The following is a 16,220-nucleotide window of genomic DNA, read 5'->3' as shown; positions in this document are numbered from 1 at the left end:
AAACTAAAATATTTCTTGATATATATTGATGTTTCTTAAGTGTGAATTTAATTAAAGATGCAGGGTGTGTGTGTGCATGCATGTGTGTATTAGGAAATAGTCTGGTTGAATAAATGGGGTGTTTTAAAACAAAAAATGTAACTCACAGGAAGTAGAGAAAGAACATAAACTTTGTTATAAGAAAGAACATAAACTTGGTTGTAACAGACCAAAATGTCTCCATTACTTATCCTTGGAGGAGGAACTTGGAGATTTCTATAAGTGTGTCTATTTCTTCACCTGTGGAATGAGGATAGAGATAGGGGAGAAAACATACATGAAGTTCCTAGCGTTGTGTCTGGTCCAATAAAGGGAGATAAAGGTTAATTCCTGTCTATCCAAATAGCTCACAAAGGGGTAGTGTGTATGTCCTTTTACCTAGAGAGGGGTTAGTCTGCCCTATGCATCTCAGGGTAACCTAAAATAACACTTAGCACATGGTTGACACTCAGGGAGTGCCTGCTGAGGGAGTAAAAGTCCTTCTCTCTCCTCCTTGTGGTGAAAGCCCTGTTGGTGAAGGCAGACCTGGCCCCAAACCCCGGCTCTATGTCTGAACAACTCTGTGACTTTGTGGAAGTTATTTAAGCTCTTTGAGCACTATGGGAATAATAATGACTAGTTCACTAGCTTGTTGAGAAGATAATAAGGGATATATGAAGCCAATGACAGAGGACTTGGCACACAGATATGAAATAAAATGAGAGTACTCAGAATTACGAATTTTTCTCAGGGAGGCATTCACTTTGGAAACCGAAAAACCTGGGTTTGCATTTTAGCTGCGTCATTAAGTAACTGTGTGGCCTTGGATAAATTACCTAACCTCTCTGACTCTCGGTTTCCTCATCTCTCAAAAAGTTATAATGACACTTTCTAGGAAGACAAGTCTTCAGATAAAATGTGATTGATATATTTCAAAATCTTGGTCCACAGAGGGTGCAGAAGTGATGTCTATGATTTGTATGAAGCCTTTAGTTGCTGAGACTAATTTTTCTGTTTCACACCCAGCCCCTAGCTTTTCCTCTTCCACTGTTACCACCTAGTTCCAGAAGGTGTCAAATCTGGGCCGGACCTACTAACAAGTACCCCAGCCTCAATAGACCCTGTGCACCTTATCCAGATTAACTTACATAAATAAACTTCCCCTTATTCATAGAGCTTCCCTGCTTAAAAAGATATAACTTTTTTTTTTCTTAACAGCAGTAGGGAATTTCTAAATATCATTGATCTGGAATTCAAGGCCTCTTTTACTCTGTCTTCTGTTTACTCCCCAAAGTCCTCCCCAGTTTTCCCCTAAAGGGTTTCTGTCTGTGTCTCCTCAGCTTCTCCAACTTGGCATATCCATCTAATTTCTCTGGTCTACCTGGTCCCTCCCTCCCTTTTCAAGCCAGTTCTGTTCTGCAGCAGGTTCAGCAATTAGTTATAATTCTTATAAACTTCTATAGGATTCTAGCATGGTTCAAAGGACTCACAGATCGATTTTTCTGTGAATGGCATGTTTTCAACTTTGGTGTGTAGATTATGTGTGTGTCCATTATCTTCTATGTAGAGTCAAAAGGTATTTTAATTTTTGGCTGGTCTTTTCAAATATATTGTATACCCTTTTCAAAGAAGAGCAAATTATATTCTTTATATTCCCAGCCTTAAAAAAGGACTTTATATTAAGTACATAGTTTGTAAGTGCCAGGTGATGATTATATATATTCATCATATATTTTCTACTTGACTCATAAAGCTTTCAGACTTGTTTATAAGAAGGGAAGTAATTAATTGTCTTACTTCTTTAAAAACAAATGGGGTTCCTTTTGGAGGAAGAGAGGAACTCTGTTAGACTGAAGTAGCTTGCTGGCAATTGATTGAGGCATAACCACTTCAGTAGAAATGGTGGCTTTTGCTGTAGGACAGACCTGGGTTTGAATCCCAACTCTTATTAGCTGCATGGCTTTTAGTAAGTTGCCAAAGCTCTCTGAACCTCAGTTTCAGTCTATTAAAATCCAGGAGTGGTAAAGCCTATGTGGCAGGGCCATGGTGAGGATTAACTAAAAAGATACATGTGAATACCTGTGCTGTAGTAGGTACTTGGGGGAAATATTAACCATTGCAGTGGAGGAGGAAGGTGCTCTTACATGGGGGACAGGCACTTAAGATCTCCAACCCTGCACACACTTTGAGGTGGGAGGGAATTCAAGGCACTGTGGATCTTTGGAGGAAAGCCCGGGACAGAAGTTGTGTTTTAATATATCTGCTCAGTTCCTTCTATAATACCTGAGGATCTTATCACAGATCCTCAAAGTCCAAAGAATACTTCAGGGGTAGCATTTACTCAGCAAGCAAACCATACTGCTCACAAGCATGCTTTAGGGAAGGCTACAGGCCGTGTTAGAGCAGGTGCTGAGCAGGAGAAATTCTGAGGTACATCACATCCAGAACTACTGTGGGACAGGCTGGACTGTGAAATGGAAAAGCAAAAAATGGAAGACAAGAAGCCACAGGTATTCTTTCATGGCCTCTTCCTGAAGATTTCTGATGACTTCAGCAAGTTTCCTTTTCCTTGAGATCTAATCTGAATATATCCCTGCCTATGCTGTAATCATAGCAATTGTTTGGGCTTCTATAGCATCTTGTCTTGGTAGAGTTTCAGAATGCTCTAATTGTGGGGAACTGGCCAATTCTCTGCATCCTTGGTGAAAAAATCCTAACACACCCATCTTCCTGCTGGGAAAACTGAATTGTTTCCAAGTGCTCTTAATAGCAGAATGGGGGAGCAGGGATAGATTTAAAGGTCTCAGTGTTCTCTGTGGGTTATGGCTCCTTCTGCCTCCCTACCTGGAGACCAGGAAGACAGAACAATGATAAGGAATGGATTGGCCTGGGCTTTAGTAACATTTCCTTTCTTGTGTCCTGAGCCCTGCTTGGGTAAGGATGACACCAACAGTTTCAGCCTCCTCCCTACTGCCCACCGAGGCGCTCGTGTGTCCCCACGGAAGCCACACTCTGGCATACTGACACAGACACCGGTGCACACTGCCGTGCTCCGGTGAGGGGTGAGGAAGGGACAAGATTCAACTCCCCTTGGAGTCAAACCTCCCAGATAGGAAAGCGTCCGGGTGTCGCTCAGCAGAGTGGAGCCAATGCGTGCCTTGGAGGAGGTCTGCTTTGAGCCCTGTACAGATTGGTGCTGATGATTCTTACCAGTTGTGTGTATGTGCAAGAAAAAAAAAAAAAATCAGAGAGGCTGCCTGCCTGCTCCCATCTCTCGCGCGCTCTCTCTTGCTCCCTCTCTCTTTTGCTCTCTCCCTCCCTTTGCAAACATTGGATTTAAACCTGCTCAGAATTCAGCACAGAGGAAGGCAGCAGCGGTAGCAGCAGCAGAAGCAGTAGCAAGCCCAGCAGCTGAGACACCGCAGCCTCAAGATGTACCACCCCGCCTGCTGGATCGTCTTCTCCGCGACGACCGCCCTGCTCTTCATCCCAGGTACGGGGAAGGGGTCTTTCTCTTCCTGGGGCGATTTGGAGATGTTAGAGAAGAAGAAGAAGGGGGAAAGAGGAGAGCCCAGGAGGAAGAGAGGGAGTGGGAGACGCATGTGGGGGAAAGAGGTAGGTTTGCTGTATGCACGCACACACATCGCTCCCTCACTCACAGGCACGCAGATGCTTGCAGCACAGGATTTGCTCTCTGTTCCCTGAGATGCGATCTGTGAGCTGGGTTCGAGAGCTGCACCCTGCTGTGAGGCACCGCTGTTTCTCTGCAAGGTACCAACTGGCATTAACCAGTTGTGGTCCCATGGGTCTGAGAAGAGGGGTTGAAACTCCCAGTTGTAAATCCTTGTCGATGCTTGTGTTGGGACCTGCAGGGCAGACGGGGCATCCTTATTTCTCTCCCCATCTGCTGTCTCTCTGTTTCTGAATCAGTGTCTACCTCTCCAGCTCCTGTATCTCTGTTTTTCCTGTCTCTCTTCCTGTCTCTTTTCTCTCCACTCCTCTCCCTCCACCCCTTCCTCCCTCCCTTCCTCCAGAACCCTGCCCCCCCCTTCCCCCTGCTCCTGTATTTCTTGCCTACCACTTCTCCTCCTTTCTTTACCCTTCCACCAAATGGGCAGATTATGCCTTTGGAATCCACAATCTTCTCCGTGTCTCCTCTGACTCCTCACCTGGGAAATGTGAATTTCCCTTGACAGAATTTGGAATGTTCTCATGGGGAAGGCTGGGAATCTGGATTTACCTGATTCTCCTCAGCACCTCCCCTATCTTATCTAATGATTTAGATGTGATTCTAGCTATCACAGCAGTTACTTGTTTGGGGAAAACAAATCTGCAGTGACACAGGTAAGATGCTGCAATACTACCAGAAAAAGCTTAGTGGAAGTGTTGCAAAACCCAACACGTTTTAATAGATTTGATAATTGCACGCATGCCGTTCTCAAGCAGACAACTGAATGCCTGCAGGCATCCTTCAAACAATGCTGAAGGGACTGGTTATGCTTGCCAAGGTTTTAGGCAGCATCAAAGGGTCTGTGGGGTTTCCATACTAAACCCCAACCCAGTAACGATTTTCTTTTCTTTTCCTTTTTTTCCCCAAATTGAGATACATGCATTTAGGTAAACATTCACTTAAATGTAAAATCCCAGACATATATACACAGACACAAATTCTGAGGTTCTTAAACCTTATATATCCTGATATAGGTAGAACATATAATTTTATATTTTTATATACAGAATCACTGGTTTTGATTTTTATTCTCAAGAAATGAAAGTCCTAAGTATTTCTAAGCTACCAAAGTGAAATTCGAAAAATTAAAGTTGACTGGGGAGAAAGAAGAAAGGAGTAACTTTCAAAAATAAGAAGAAACCCCTTGTATGATGTTTTCTAATTTTTTTTAATTGTACTTTTTGTAGCAGAGATGAGCTTTGCATAACCATGTTCTTGGCTGTTTTAGGCTGCAAAGTTCATAGTGCCAGATGCTGTCCTTCTTCCAGATTCAAGCCTGGGGGGGGGGGGGTGGCCAGATAATGTTGGGGGAGGGGGGGGAGGCAGGGCAGGGAGGGAATACTCAGTACCTGCTCCAGCCTGGTAGAGGGAGCCAGGTGGGCTCTTTGGGTTCACAGTGTGAGAAGACAAACTTTCTCCTGTGTGAGCAAGTCCCTGACTGGCTGGCAGCTATTAGGGCCTCCTCTTGCCAGATTGCGCTCCTCCCACTGTTCTGGGGTCCAAGCAGGCAGAGCAGCAGAGCTCAGGACCCTCACCCCAAGTGCTCTGGGCTGTGGGTTTGCTCTTCTGGCAGGAATCAGAAAATTACACCTCAAAAGGAGAGGGGGTGAGTCCTAGTCAGCTGAAGCTGCATTGCAGTGCACCCTGAAGGAATAAGGGTGATACCTCCCTCTAGAGGTCCCATGGCACCCGAAAACGCAGCTCTACTCCATTGGTGGGGAGTGTTGGCCTTGCTTGCTGGAGAAGCCTCCATACCTAAAGGCAGCTGTGCTCAAGGGAATGACCCTGACCTCCAAGCACCTTCAGCTCTCCCTGGAATAAAGTGTGGTGGATGCAGAGCAAAGGCAGGGCACAGGGGAGAGCCTAGTGTCAGTCCTGCTTGGAGGCTGCTCTCTATGCTGGTTGTGCCAGGAGCCTGGCCTGAGAGGTCTCACAGGGAGGAGGAAAAGTTGGCTTTGTGAAGTGTATGTGGAGAGAAGGAAAACATCACTTCATGAAGGATTCCTGTGGGAAATGAAACTTGGCTGTACCCAGAAGTTCTGATTAGCAGAAACGGCTTACTTGTGACTTCCTCCTTGCTTCTCTTACTTCCTTCATTAGGATTTTAGACTTTTCTTTTTCTTTGTTTCACATGCTTTTTCTCCCATCGGGGTTAATACCAGCTCGTTAGCCATTTACTTTTCCTGTGTCTAAAGACAGAGGCTAATGTAATAATGAAACCCTGACCTGGTTAGGCCTCGATGCCATTTTATTCTGCAGCTTTCTGTTTCTTGGTAAACATGTTTCCATCCCAGAATAATTTTAAGGCTAATGTTGTTGTCTCTTGGTGCCTTCCAGGAGGAGACTGATGGTCATAAATTGCTTTTCTGGGCTGACTCTCTGGGATAGGAAAGACAGTAGCAAGTGGAAACTATAATGAACCCCCACCCAAGATTGGGAGAGGGCATAGGTTGACAATTTAAGTGTCACGCCAAGGCTCAAGAAGCTTCTGAGGCCAAGAGCTTTTATGGTCCTAGGTAGGAGGAGAGATGGGTACCTGGGGGAAGCAAGTCAAGAGAAACCTGGAGGAAAGTACATTTGCATCTGAATCATGGAGTGGGGGTGGGGTGGGGGAAAAGGATTAAAATGCAGACTCTCTGCCCCCATCTCAGACTTAAGACTTTAATCAGCATCCCAGAACCTTCTGAAGTGCTGTAAACCCACTTGGTCTGCAGTTTAAAATCTATGTGTCTATGATCTGCAGAACTCTTGTAGAAACCCATTTTCTGCTTGCCTTTTCCCTTCAGCTGTAAGAAATGGCAGGATCCTGGGGATGAGGAGGTGTTGCTATGTTTAGTGGCCAAGGCTCAGTTCCCTGGAGCACAGCACAGTCCCTCTTTCCTCAAGTTCAGACCATTACCTCCTGTTTGCCCCCTTCTCCTTGGCCCTGTCCTGCTTGTGGCTTCTATGCTGTGACTCTAAGCAGGGAAGTTAGCTGTGAAGCATCCCCATCTACCTGCACTGGACTGAGTTATGTCCCATGCACAGTTCTGTCAGCTTGGATTCATGGCCACAGCCACATCTTCCATTACTTAATCAGGCTTGGCCTGAGAGCACTGGACTTGCATAAGCAGTTCTGTGAGGTACAGTGTTCTTCTCTTCCCAGCACATGTGCTTCTTACATCTCCCTTCAGAGAAGTGCCCTGGGCCTTGGGCTCTTTGGGCTGGAATACTTGGCTTTGGGGTGAGTCCTGGGGTGGGCTCTATAGCCAAGTTTCTGTGAATTCTTTCCCCATCCCTTACTTCATCACCAGCACAGAGTTGAGGAGTTGGCTAAGATTGCCTGGTTTGCCTGAGAGACCAAGTAGGAGAACCCTTTGCCATTAGGAGTATCCGAGGCCTAGACTCACTACAAATGAGATATGAACAAGGAATGAGGATCCAGTTATGATCAAGACCTAATCATCCTTTTATCAATCATAGATTTGTGCCTCTTTTTCCCAACCTACCCTGTGGCTTTCAATCCCTTACAAATAATGGGCATGTTAATAAGGTCAGACTACATGCTGTCAGCACTCAGCACTGGCCCACTGGCAATAGCAGGTCTGAGAAGGAGACAGGTGTCGGCAGCCTCATAAAGATGGCTTTTTCAGTAGCCTGGAGCCAGGCAGTGTTGCTCAACCTGAAATTAATCAGGGATAGATCCTGAGTGGCTTGGGGTCCTGGCATGTTGCTTCAATCCTGTCTGCTCTGTGCTTTCTCTCATTCTTAGAACCCTCTGCCATGTCTCAGTAGCCTGGAAAATTACAGAAGAAAAGTCTTGAGACAGTTGGCACTTGCCTGGGTTTATTATTTAGCAGCTCTGGGCCTGGGCCTCCCACATCAGCTACTGACAGTTATACCTGATGCTCACTGTGTCAAACCTGTGTCAGAGCTTCATGGGGCAGAGTGCACATATCATGAGGTGGGATTCTGCCCAAGCCTCCAAAGGTGTGAAAAGCAGAGGACTGACAACTCTGGCTAGGAGTTCTTTGAGGTTTCTTTGGTTGGCTCAAGGTATTCTCTTGAGTCTCAGCCTACCAATCTGTGGAATGGGTTCCAGTGACATATGCTCTTGTTCCATTTAGACTTGTCCAAAAGTGTAAGACAAAAGGAACATGTCTGAATTTTTGTCATTAAAAACAAAAACAAAACACCTCATTCTGCTCTCCTAGCAATAGGGCAAAAAAAGAGGCTTGTGCACAGAAGGAGACAGCACTCTTTATTGCTGAAGGAGGAGGAAGACAAGCCTGGCCCATACCAGCTCACACAGGGCTTTACCTCAGCAATGAAAATTAGCAGAACATAATTCATCCATTCATTTACTCAGTAAGACAGGTTCTAATTAAACAAAATCTATTAAGTAAGATGCTCTCCTGCCCCAAGAAACACAGGTCCAGTAAAACAGGAAATTATTCTGTATTCTCCTTTTGGACTCCCAATGAGATATGCATGCTGACCTTGAGCTTCCCAGGCCTTGGTTTCTCTGCATTGAAAACTAGGGCAGCAGACATGGCTCCAATGGTTTCCCAAAACATTGCTTTGCAATATTTTTGGTGGGGTGCTATGGACATGGAATTATTCATCAGCACTAGACAGTGCCACTCCAGGAACCCCATCACCCATGGCCCTGTACTATGGCTTGCCTGTCCCTGGCTCACTAAATAGCGGCCCATGGCCTGCTGCCATCTGCTTGCAGCTGGCTAGCACTGGGGAGAGAGGACAGTGGGAAAGCAAAGCTTGGCTATTCCTGTCAGTGAACTCAAGTGTCAGCCCACAGATGGCCTGTGGCTGCTGACAAGCCGGGCTGTCAGAAGCGGTGAATATTAGCACATCTGGATGCTGAGTGGCACCTTCCAGACACAGGGGCTGAGCAGGCACTCAGAGGAAGGAAACAGGTTGGCATCACCTTGGGATGGCTCTGCTCCACTCTCCCACTCCTTCTGACCCTGCTATAGACACCGAGCTCCTGGGGACATTTGTCCCTCTTGCTTTTATATTCTACTGGTGGGAAACAGAGACTTGGGCTTTGCTTCTTAATCTGTGAGGCCTTGGTTACCTCAGCTTTTTCCTGAAGGGCAGGGAGGTGGTAACACAGTGGGGCATGGATATTGTTCCATTTACCAGATTCCTATACCACTTAGTTCTGTACTGAGACAATGGTGCTTGTAGGGCTTGGGGCAAAATTGAAGTACTTCTGAGGATAGGGAAAAATGAAATCCTATAACCAGAGAAAAACTTTAAGACAATTTGCTTACTATTGCCTTCCTGGAGGTTTGTGAATCACATTCCCTCCTTTCTCTACCCTCCCTTCTGAATGTCAACTCACACACACACACACACACACACACACAGTACACATGCAGATGAGAGTTTAGCTACCCTTAAAATCATATACATAACTTCTTAAAGAAAGCAAGCCACTTCCTCTTGACTTCTAACTCTGCCTTTCCAGAACTCCCTTCTGTGGCCTCCAGGCCTTGGTGTTCTTCCTGTGGGCACCTATGGCAAGGAGCCTACAGGTTGTCTCTACCAGATACAGCCATGACCAAGATGTGTGGGTGCTTCCCCTAGTGATGCAGAGACCCCCTGCAAATTGACCCCCTTACCTCTGAGCCCTTCCAGCTGGTGCTGGAGGCAGGCCTGTTTGCTGCCTTGTTTGCTATCACCTCTCTCCTACCCAGACCCTTTGGTGCTGAGACGCTAGGGACTCCCCTGCAGTCACTAGACTAACTTAATTAAATGTTTGCAAAATGCTTTGAGACACCCCTGGGCAATGTGCTGGGTAAGTGCAGAGCATTATCATTATGATGCAAGCACATTTCCTTTAATGAGCAGAGATGCTGTGCAGAGAGACCCCTGTAAAGGCCAAGATGAATCAATGCATTAGGACACAGGCCATTGATTGGAATGGCTGCTTGTATGTTAGTGGGGGATGATAAGTGACAGTCAAATGACACACTCAAATCCAACATGGAGAAAACCAGCTTGTTTGTCATTTCAAGAGAGAGTCTCTGAAATGGTCTGAGTGGTCACTTTTGAACCTTTATTTACAGGGAATTTTCACAGGCTTTACCATTCATGGGAGTTTGCTTAGTGGTTACACGAAGAATAATGATGATCTCATGTTCTATGGTTTACCTGGAAAATTTATCTTTGGCCCCATTTGTTCCTCAAAGTCATCATGACATAGGCCAGGCAGATATTGCCCAATTCTGATCTTTGCTTTCCTTTGCTTATAACACCAGGTAGACTTCTGGTTGCCTGTAGAATAGAGTCCAAAGTACTCAACATAGTTCACCAGCCATGACCGGCCGTGGTTCTCATTTTATCTAATCTCACACCTCTCTCCCCTCCCAGCTGGTGGCTTTAATCACTCTGGAGTGTCTCAATCCCCCCAAACACACCATGTTCTTTCTTTCTTCAAGGGCTTCATCTGTGAGGTTACCTGATCCTCTTATCATGTTTCTGGCTAAACTTCCATTCCATCCTTTAGGGCTTAGCTTAAATATTGCTTCCCAGGAGAGTAGAGCATTCTCCTTGCTCTATACTAGGTTAGCTCTGCCTCTTTTTTATGCAAGTCCATGATACTGGGTGCCTTCTTTCTAACATTGTGAGTCCATATATTTTAAAGTAATTCTTTGTTTTATGTCTCTTTTCCTTCTTAGACCATGGTCCATAAAAGTAGGGAACATGTTTTGTTCTCTAGCATATCCTCAGTGCCTAACACAATGGCAGGTATTAAACAAGTGCTCCAAAAGTATTTGTTGATTAAGTGAGTAGGTGAATTGAATGGACAAATGCACAGGTAATCAGCCAAGGTCACACAAATACCAAGTGTCAGATCATCTATTCTATCATTCTGTTCCATTCCATTGAATACTCATAGGCATCTGGGACCCTGGTTCTCAGCCTGCGCATCCACTTCCCCATCTGCAGAGTAAGGACACAGAGGCATGGAGATGCACTCTGCTAATGGCAGATGAAAATGTGCAAAGAATGCTTATAATGATTACTCACTCCAGTGTTCATGCTTGTCAATAAACACCAGCTCTGAGCTACCAACCAAACACACAGCAGCTTGGAGCTAGAGCTGCATGTTTTCAGATCTCACATCACATGGTGCGGCAGACATGACTGACAGTGAGAGTCATTCCGTAAACACAGATGTGGGTCCTGATGTGGGCTCTTGCTTTAATGCAAACCCAAATTACTTAGCAGACTTAATCAGGGTGTCTGTTGAAATGGCCCCAATTATTTGAAACAGAGTCATGCCTGTGGCACCAATAAGTATACCCTTTACCAGTACAAGGAGGAATTGTGTTGTTCACAAGAAGTAAAATGTTGAGTTACAGATAGTAAGATGCTAAGAGTGGAAGAGTGAGTTATGCTTGAACAATTGAAACTTAAATGGGTTGATGTTCTTATGGAAAAGGTAAAAAGGGGTTCAACAAATCAGAAGAAATTGAAAAAGGCCTTTCTCATTCCTTGTACCCAGTCATTTTTTGTAGCCTTGCCTATTTCAGACTTGGTGTTTCATGGCTGTGGGATTTGGAATAGGAGGATCTTGCATTATTCACCTGGAAGTGCTCTAAGCGCCAAGCACATTAACTTATTTCACATGTTATTTATTGAGTGATTACTATGTGGCAAGCAGTATGCTAGGCACTAGGAATTCAATGCCTGAACAAAAATATTTATGGTCCCTGCTCTTGTGAAGTTTACAATCTAGTGGGTGAGACAGATATGCATCAAATAAATACCCATATGGTTGTGAAATCACAACTGAGAAAAGGCTTTGGAGGGGGAAATATGTGCTGATATGATTGCCTATAAGGAGGGCTTGATCTTGCCAGGGAGGCCAGCAAAGCCTTTCCTATGAAAGTGACAACTGGGATGAGCTGTGAAGGATGAAGAGTGAAAATTATCCAAACCCAAGGGAGGAGGCAGAGGAAGAGGCAGAGTGAACAAGATACACAGAGACAACACAGTGGAAATAATCTGAAGACATTCTATTGGGCTGCAATGGAGAGGTAGCGAGTGGAATGCAAGATGAGATGAGACGTCTAGGAAGAAGTTAGAAGAATCAACACCCTCCTCACCCCTAAAGTCATGTTTATCATTTTGGTCTTTATTCTGGAAGTGATGGAACACCACTGATGTGACTCATGTGGTGGGGGTGAAGATCATAAGTTACATTTCTGACTCTTGTTCTTGTTGCATTTGCAGAATGGACTAGAGGTGAGCAGACATGCAAGAGGTAGGCCAGTGGGAGGCTACTGCAGTAGTTCAGATGGGAAAAGGCTGGTGGTGCATGGAACGGGGAGATATGGATGACCTGAGAGACTTTATAGGAATATCAGAGGCGTTCCTTGTATGTTTGAAGAATAAAATCTAAAAGTAAACCCACAATAAGCTGACAGCCTTTTTGGGGAGCATTAAGAAGAGAATCCGTCCTCAAGTTCCTGCTCACAAGCCACATTTTTCAGTTTAGGTGCAATCTTTATTTTATTTTATTTAAAAAAATTTTTTTTTTCAACGTTTATTTATTTTTGGGACAGAGAGAGACAGAGCATGAACGGGGGAGGGGAAGACAGAGAGGGAGACACAGAATCGGAAACAGGCTCCAGGCTCTGAGCCATCAGCCCAGACCCCGACGGGGGGCTCGAACTCACGCACCGCGAGATCGTGACCTGGCTGAAGTCGGACGCTTAACCGACTGCGCCACCCAGGCGCCCCAGGTGCAATCTTTATATGAGATAAGGAATAGACTGTTTTTGGAAATTCCATCATTTCTGGAAGTCTAATAATCTCAGATCCTTAACTGGTGTTCTCTCAGTGGTTTAATGTGGAAGTTTAAGATTGCATCACTCAACCCCCAATCCATCAGAAGGATTATAAAGAGCTCTCACTGTGTTAACTGCTAGATTCTGCCCATAGCTGTTTCCTCCTGGAAGAAACCAGGCATTTTAGAGTTTTGATTGGGGTCTAGAGTGATTTTTGGGCATGAAGATACAATCATTTCATAAATATTATCATGATGATAGGAAAGAATGCCTGACCACTCCCCAAGATCAACAAGTTGGATAAATTACATTAATTTATTTAGAAAAGTAAAGGTCACTGGAATTGCAAAGGGCCTTGCAGATTATCTAATCCATTCAATTCATTTTATAGATGAAGACACTGAGGCAAAGGGAGTCTAAGTATCTTATTCATGGTCACATTATCACATAGTGACTGAGCCAACTTTTGAACACAGCATTTTCAGTAACTGTGTTCATAGCCTGCCTAGTGTCATTTCAGCATGATAGTGAAGGGATGAGTTGAACTTTGTCCCCCTCTCTGGTACACTATTGGAAAATGAACTTACAACCTTGGCCACTACTCTGTTTCCCTGAAGCTCTCTCATCTTAGTGCACAAAGAACATCATGGAACAGGGCAACTCCACAGTATCTTTTACCCAACGATTCAGGTGAGGGGTCAAGAAACAAAAGAGAAACCTTGTCCTTTTCAGAGGCTTTCTCATACTTTGAAGGACCTTTGTAACTGAACTAGGAGATGTCTTAAAATCAATCATTTCTTGATATGCAGAATGATATGCTCAGGGTAGTACAATATTGAATTTCAGACATGTGTCCACCTGACTTGCTTAGTCTACACACTATGAAAAGACACCTGCATCTATCATCACTATGCCATCAAAATACCTATTTTAAACTTGTCTATTCAGTCTTGGCTCTGAACTAAGAAAGAGAAAATCCACATTAAGAATGCCTGAGTCTCTATATTAATGATTCATGTTTAAATGGTGACTTGCAGTGTACAAAGCACATCCACGTACATCATAACTATCTTGTATGCTAGTGAGTGAAAGAGCCAAAACGTCTAGGTCTTTTTACTTCTCCACTCCTACACCATCACACTGCCTTTCAGAATGGACAACATGGGGATGGGTGGAATCAAAATAGGTTCAAAACAGCTATAGACAAATGCAGAATGGAAAGCAAGAGTTCAATGATATGCCAGATATGACCAACGATGGTTGCAATGATACATGTAAGATGGCAGGATTGCTAAAACATGAGAGTGGTGAGGCCAGGCACCTATGGGCATTTCTGTTTCAAGAAAGACAGGCCTAAAGAAGCCTTTGGCTTCTTTGAACAAGCCAACCTTATTCTTCTGCATAGCCAAGTGCCAAGGGATTTCCCACTCTCCTCAAAGAGAGGAGAATGTTGGAAGAGAGAATGTGGCAGATGGAAATAGCCCGTCAGCCTACAAGCTCCAAGAGAAGCTGGAGTTTCCTTGGGAGTCCCCTGGCTTTATCCCATGGAGAAGAGAATGCCCAGTCTTACTTGGCACTGGGGTGGATGCCTCTTTGGGTGAGGCCCAGATGGGAAAGGATGATGAAAACCGCTATCAGGATTTTGCATCTTTCTCTTATGGGTCTTTTCCTCTTTTTGTTTGGGACAAGACCTTGGGAGTAAAAGGGAACTTCTCTTTTTCCTTGTTTCATTTATATTATTTATTTTTTAAGTAGACAATTAACCCTCTCCATTACCTTATGGGAGAGCATGAAAACACTGGCCTAGAAAGCAAAAGACACTGTCTCTGGTTTTGTCTCTGCATTTCTGAACTGAAATGTGGTGGGCAAGTGGTTCAACGTCTCCAAGACTCAATCTTCTTTGTAAAATCCTCTTTGTTTTACTTCTTTCTTAGGGTGGCCATAAGGGTGGTAACAAATGCATGATAGATGTGCCCTCTTGGAAATGTTCTACAGTTCTAACTTGCCAGGTCTTATTTTGTCTGTTGGGTTGGCCAATTCTGTCTGAGTATTTCTCTCTTCTTTTTCTGTGTAAACTTCCTTACTCCTGATTTTCTGTCTTGCTTTGACTGTCGTGGGTTATGGTTATAATTGTCAGTGGAGCATAAACCAAATTGCCTGTGACATTTGTTTTAGAGGAAGATGCCTATTTCAGGCAACTCCTGCATTCACTCCTCTAGTCTTAAAGCAATATTTGGTTGTTTTTTCCTTTTTCCATGGAGAGTACTGATAAGTGCTTTATGTTTCCTCAGCTGAGCTACTTTGGCTCTGCTGAGAACATGAACTCTGCTTTTTGGTTGGGGTGAAAGAGACCCAGATGGAGTTGAGAAGAGCTCCAGTATGGAGCCTAAAGCCAGGCAAAAAAGAGCTCTTCAGCTCTGTGAATGCCAGGTCTGGGCTAATGACACCTGCCTGTGCTGTCACAACTTAAAGTAGAATTTCTGGAAGCAGTGCGTTGATGAAAATAATACTTTTGTGGGAAGAAGGGTTCTCTTTGGCTCTCCTAAACACATAATGGAGAGGGGACTAATTTGTTCCCATATGGGCTAATTAAATGAATACCTAGAGATTAGAGTCCTCTTTGCCCAGGCATGTAGGGAAACTGTACAGCACACAAACCCCACAAACCCACACAGGTCCCCACAAACCCACACAGACTATACTGGGCTGAATCCAGGATGAGATCCATTGATTCAATAGTGTTGCTTGGGTGGTAGAAAGAGGGTAATCTCATGAGTCACATACCTGTCTTGTACCCTGCCTAAACCCAACATGTTCAGTTTAAATAGCCTCAGAAAAAGACCCAGCTTGAGTGGAGATGGTGAGGTGGCCCACATTTCTGGAAAGGGCCTTTGAGACCAAGAATCTTCTAAGCACATTGCACTTGGTAAGAGTCTTTCTGTCTATCTTGCTGGGCTGTCTTCTGAGTAGCTAAAGCAAGTGGACCATGACTATAAGCTTGGTCTCTGGAGTAGAATACAGCTTGCTTGAACCTTAACCACATACTGAGTCTTTGTGTTATCTTAGGTGAGGTAGGGCATAGCTCCATTTTGGAACTAGAAAATTAATTTTTTTTTCATCATAGTTTAACATCTATAAAGATCGGTGAGAGTAACTTTGGGTGAGCAGACTTTCAAAGATGTAGGGCTGCACCATCTAGCTTTGGTTTTGAACTGCTCAGTTCACAACTCCCAGCCCTAGGTCTCACTCATATGCATCAGAAGCTGTGTTGACATGATCAAATTCCACAGAAACAGTGGATGCTTTTTTGGAAGCCAGTTAGCCAGGGCAGAGTATGAAATTCAGGCAGGCACATCTACTTATAGATTAAAGAGAGAGGAACTGGTGACATTTCCTCAGGTTAGACTTCCAGATGCATCACTGAAGTCTTTGTGCCTGAGAGGGCAACAGGTACCAAAAAAGGTAGCAGAAGTAATGGAAGAGAGATCAGGAAGATGGGGGAGAAGTCAAAGATACATAATAGCTTTTTTCCCCTATAAAGGAACCCTACATTCTCTATTCCTCTTTATTTTCAATTCTTCATGGCTACATTTTTTCTTCTGCTTCTTGATGATGGCATCTGGGAAGAGAGTGGCTGTGATAGATTTTTTTCAATGGAGAGAAAGCCC

General features: G+C 44.3%; 1 protein-coding gene across 4 annotated transcripts in view; it reads left to right on the top strand.

The window, feature by feature from the left end:
* Positions 1–3,079: 3,079 nt before the first annotated feature.
* OPCML (opioid binding protein/cell adhesion molecule like) overlaps positions 3,080–16,220 on the top strand; it is a 1,085,522-nt gene continuing 1,072,381 nt past the window's right edge. Inside the window, exon 1 of one of the 4 annotated variants that reach the window (XM_040483570.1) lies at positions 3,080–3,511. In XM_040483570.1, the coding sequence (XP_040339504.1) occupies positions 3,240–3,511 (272 nt within the window). In that variant the 5' untranslated portion in view covers positions 3,080–3,239. The remainder of the gene's footprint in view (positions 3,512–16,220) is intronic. The other 3 variants (XM_040483569.1, XM_040483571.1, XM_040483574.1) reach the window with 3 other exon arrangements.

Source organism: Herpailurus yagouaroundi, unplaced genomic scaffold, assembly GCF_014898765.1.
Source record: "Herpailurus yagouaroundi ecotype Mexico unplaced genomic scaffold, PumYag 161, whole genome shotgun sequence".
NCBI classification, from domain to species: domain Eukaryota; kingdom Metazoa; phylum Chordata; class Mammalia; order Carnivora; family Felidae; genus Herpailurus; species Herpailurus yagouaroundi.
Note: the sequence above shows the minus strand (reverse complement) of the source record. Positions and strands in the feature narration are given on the sequence as shown.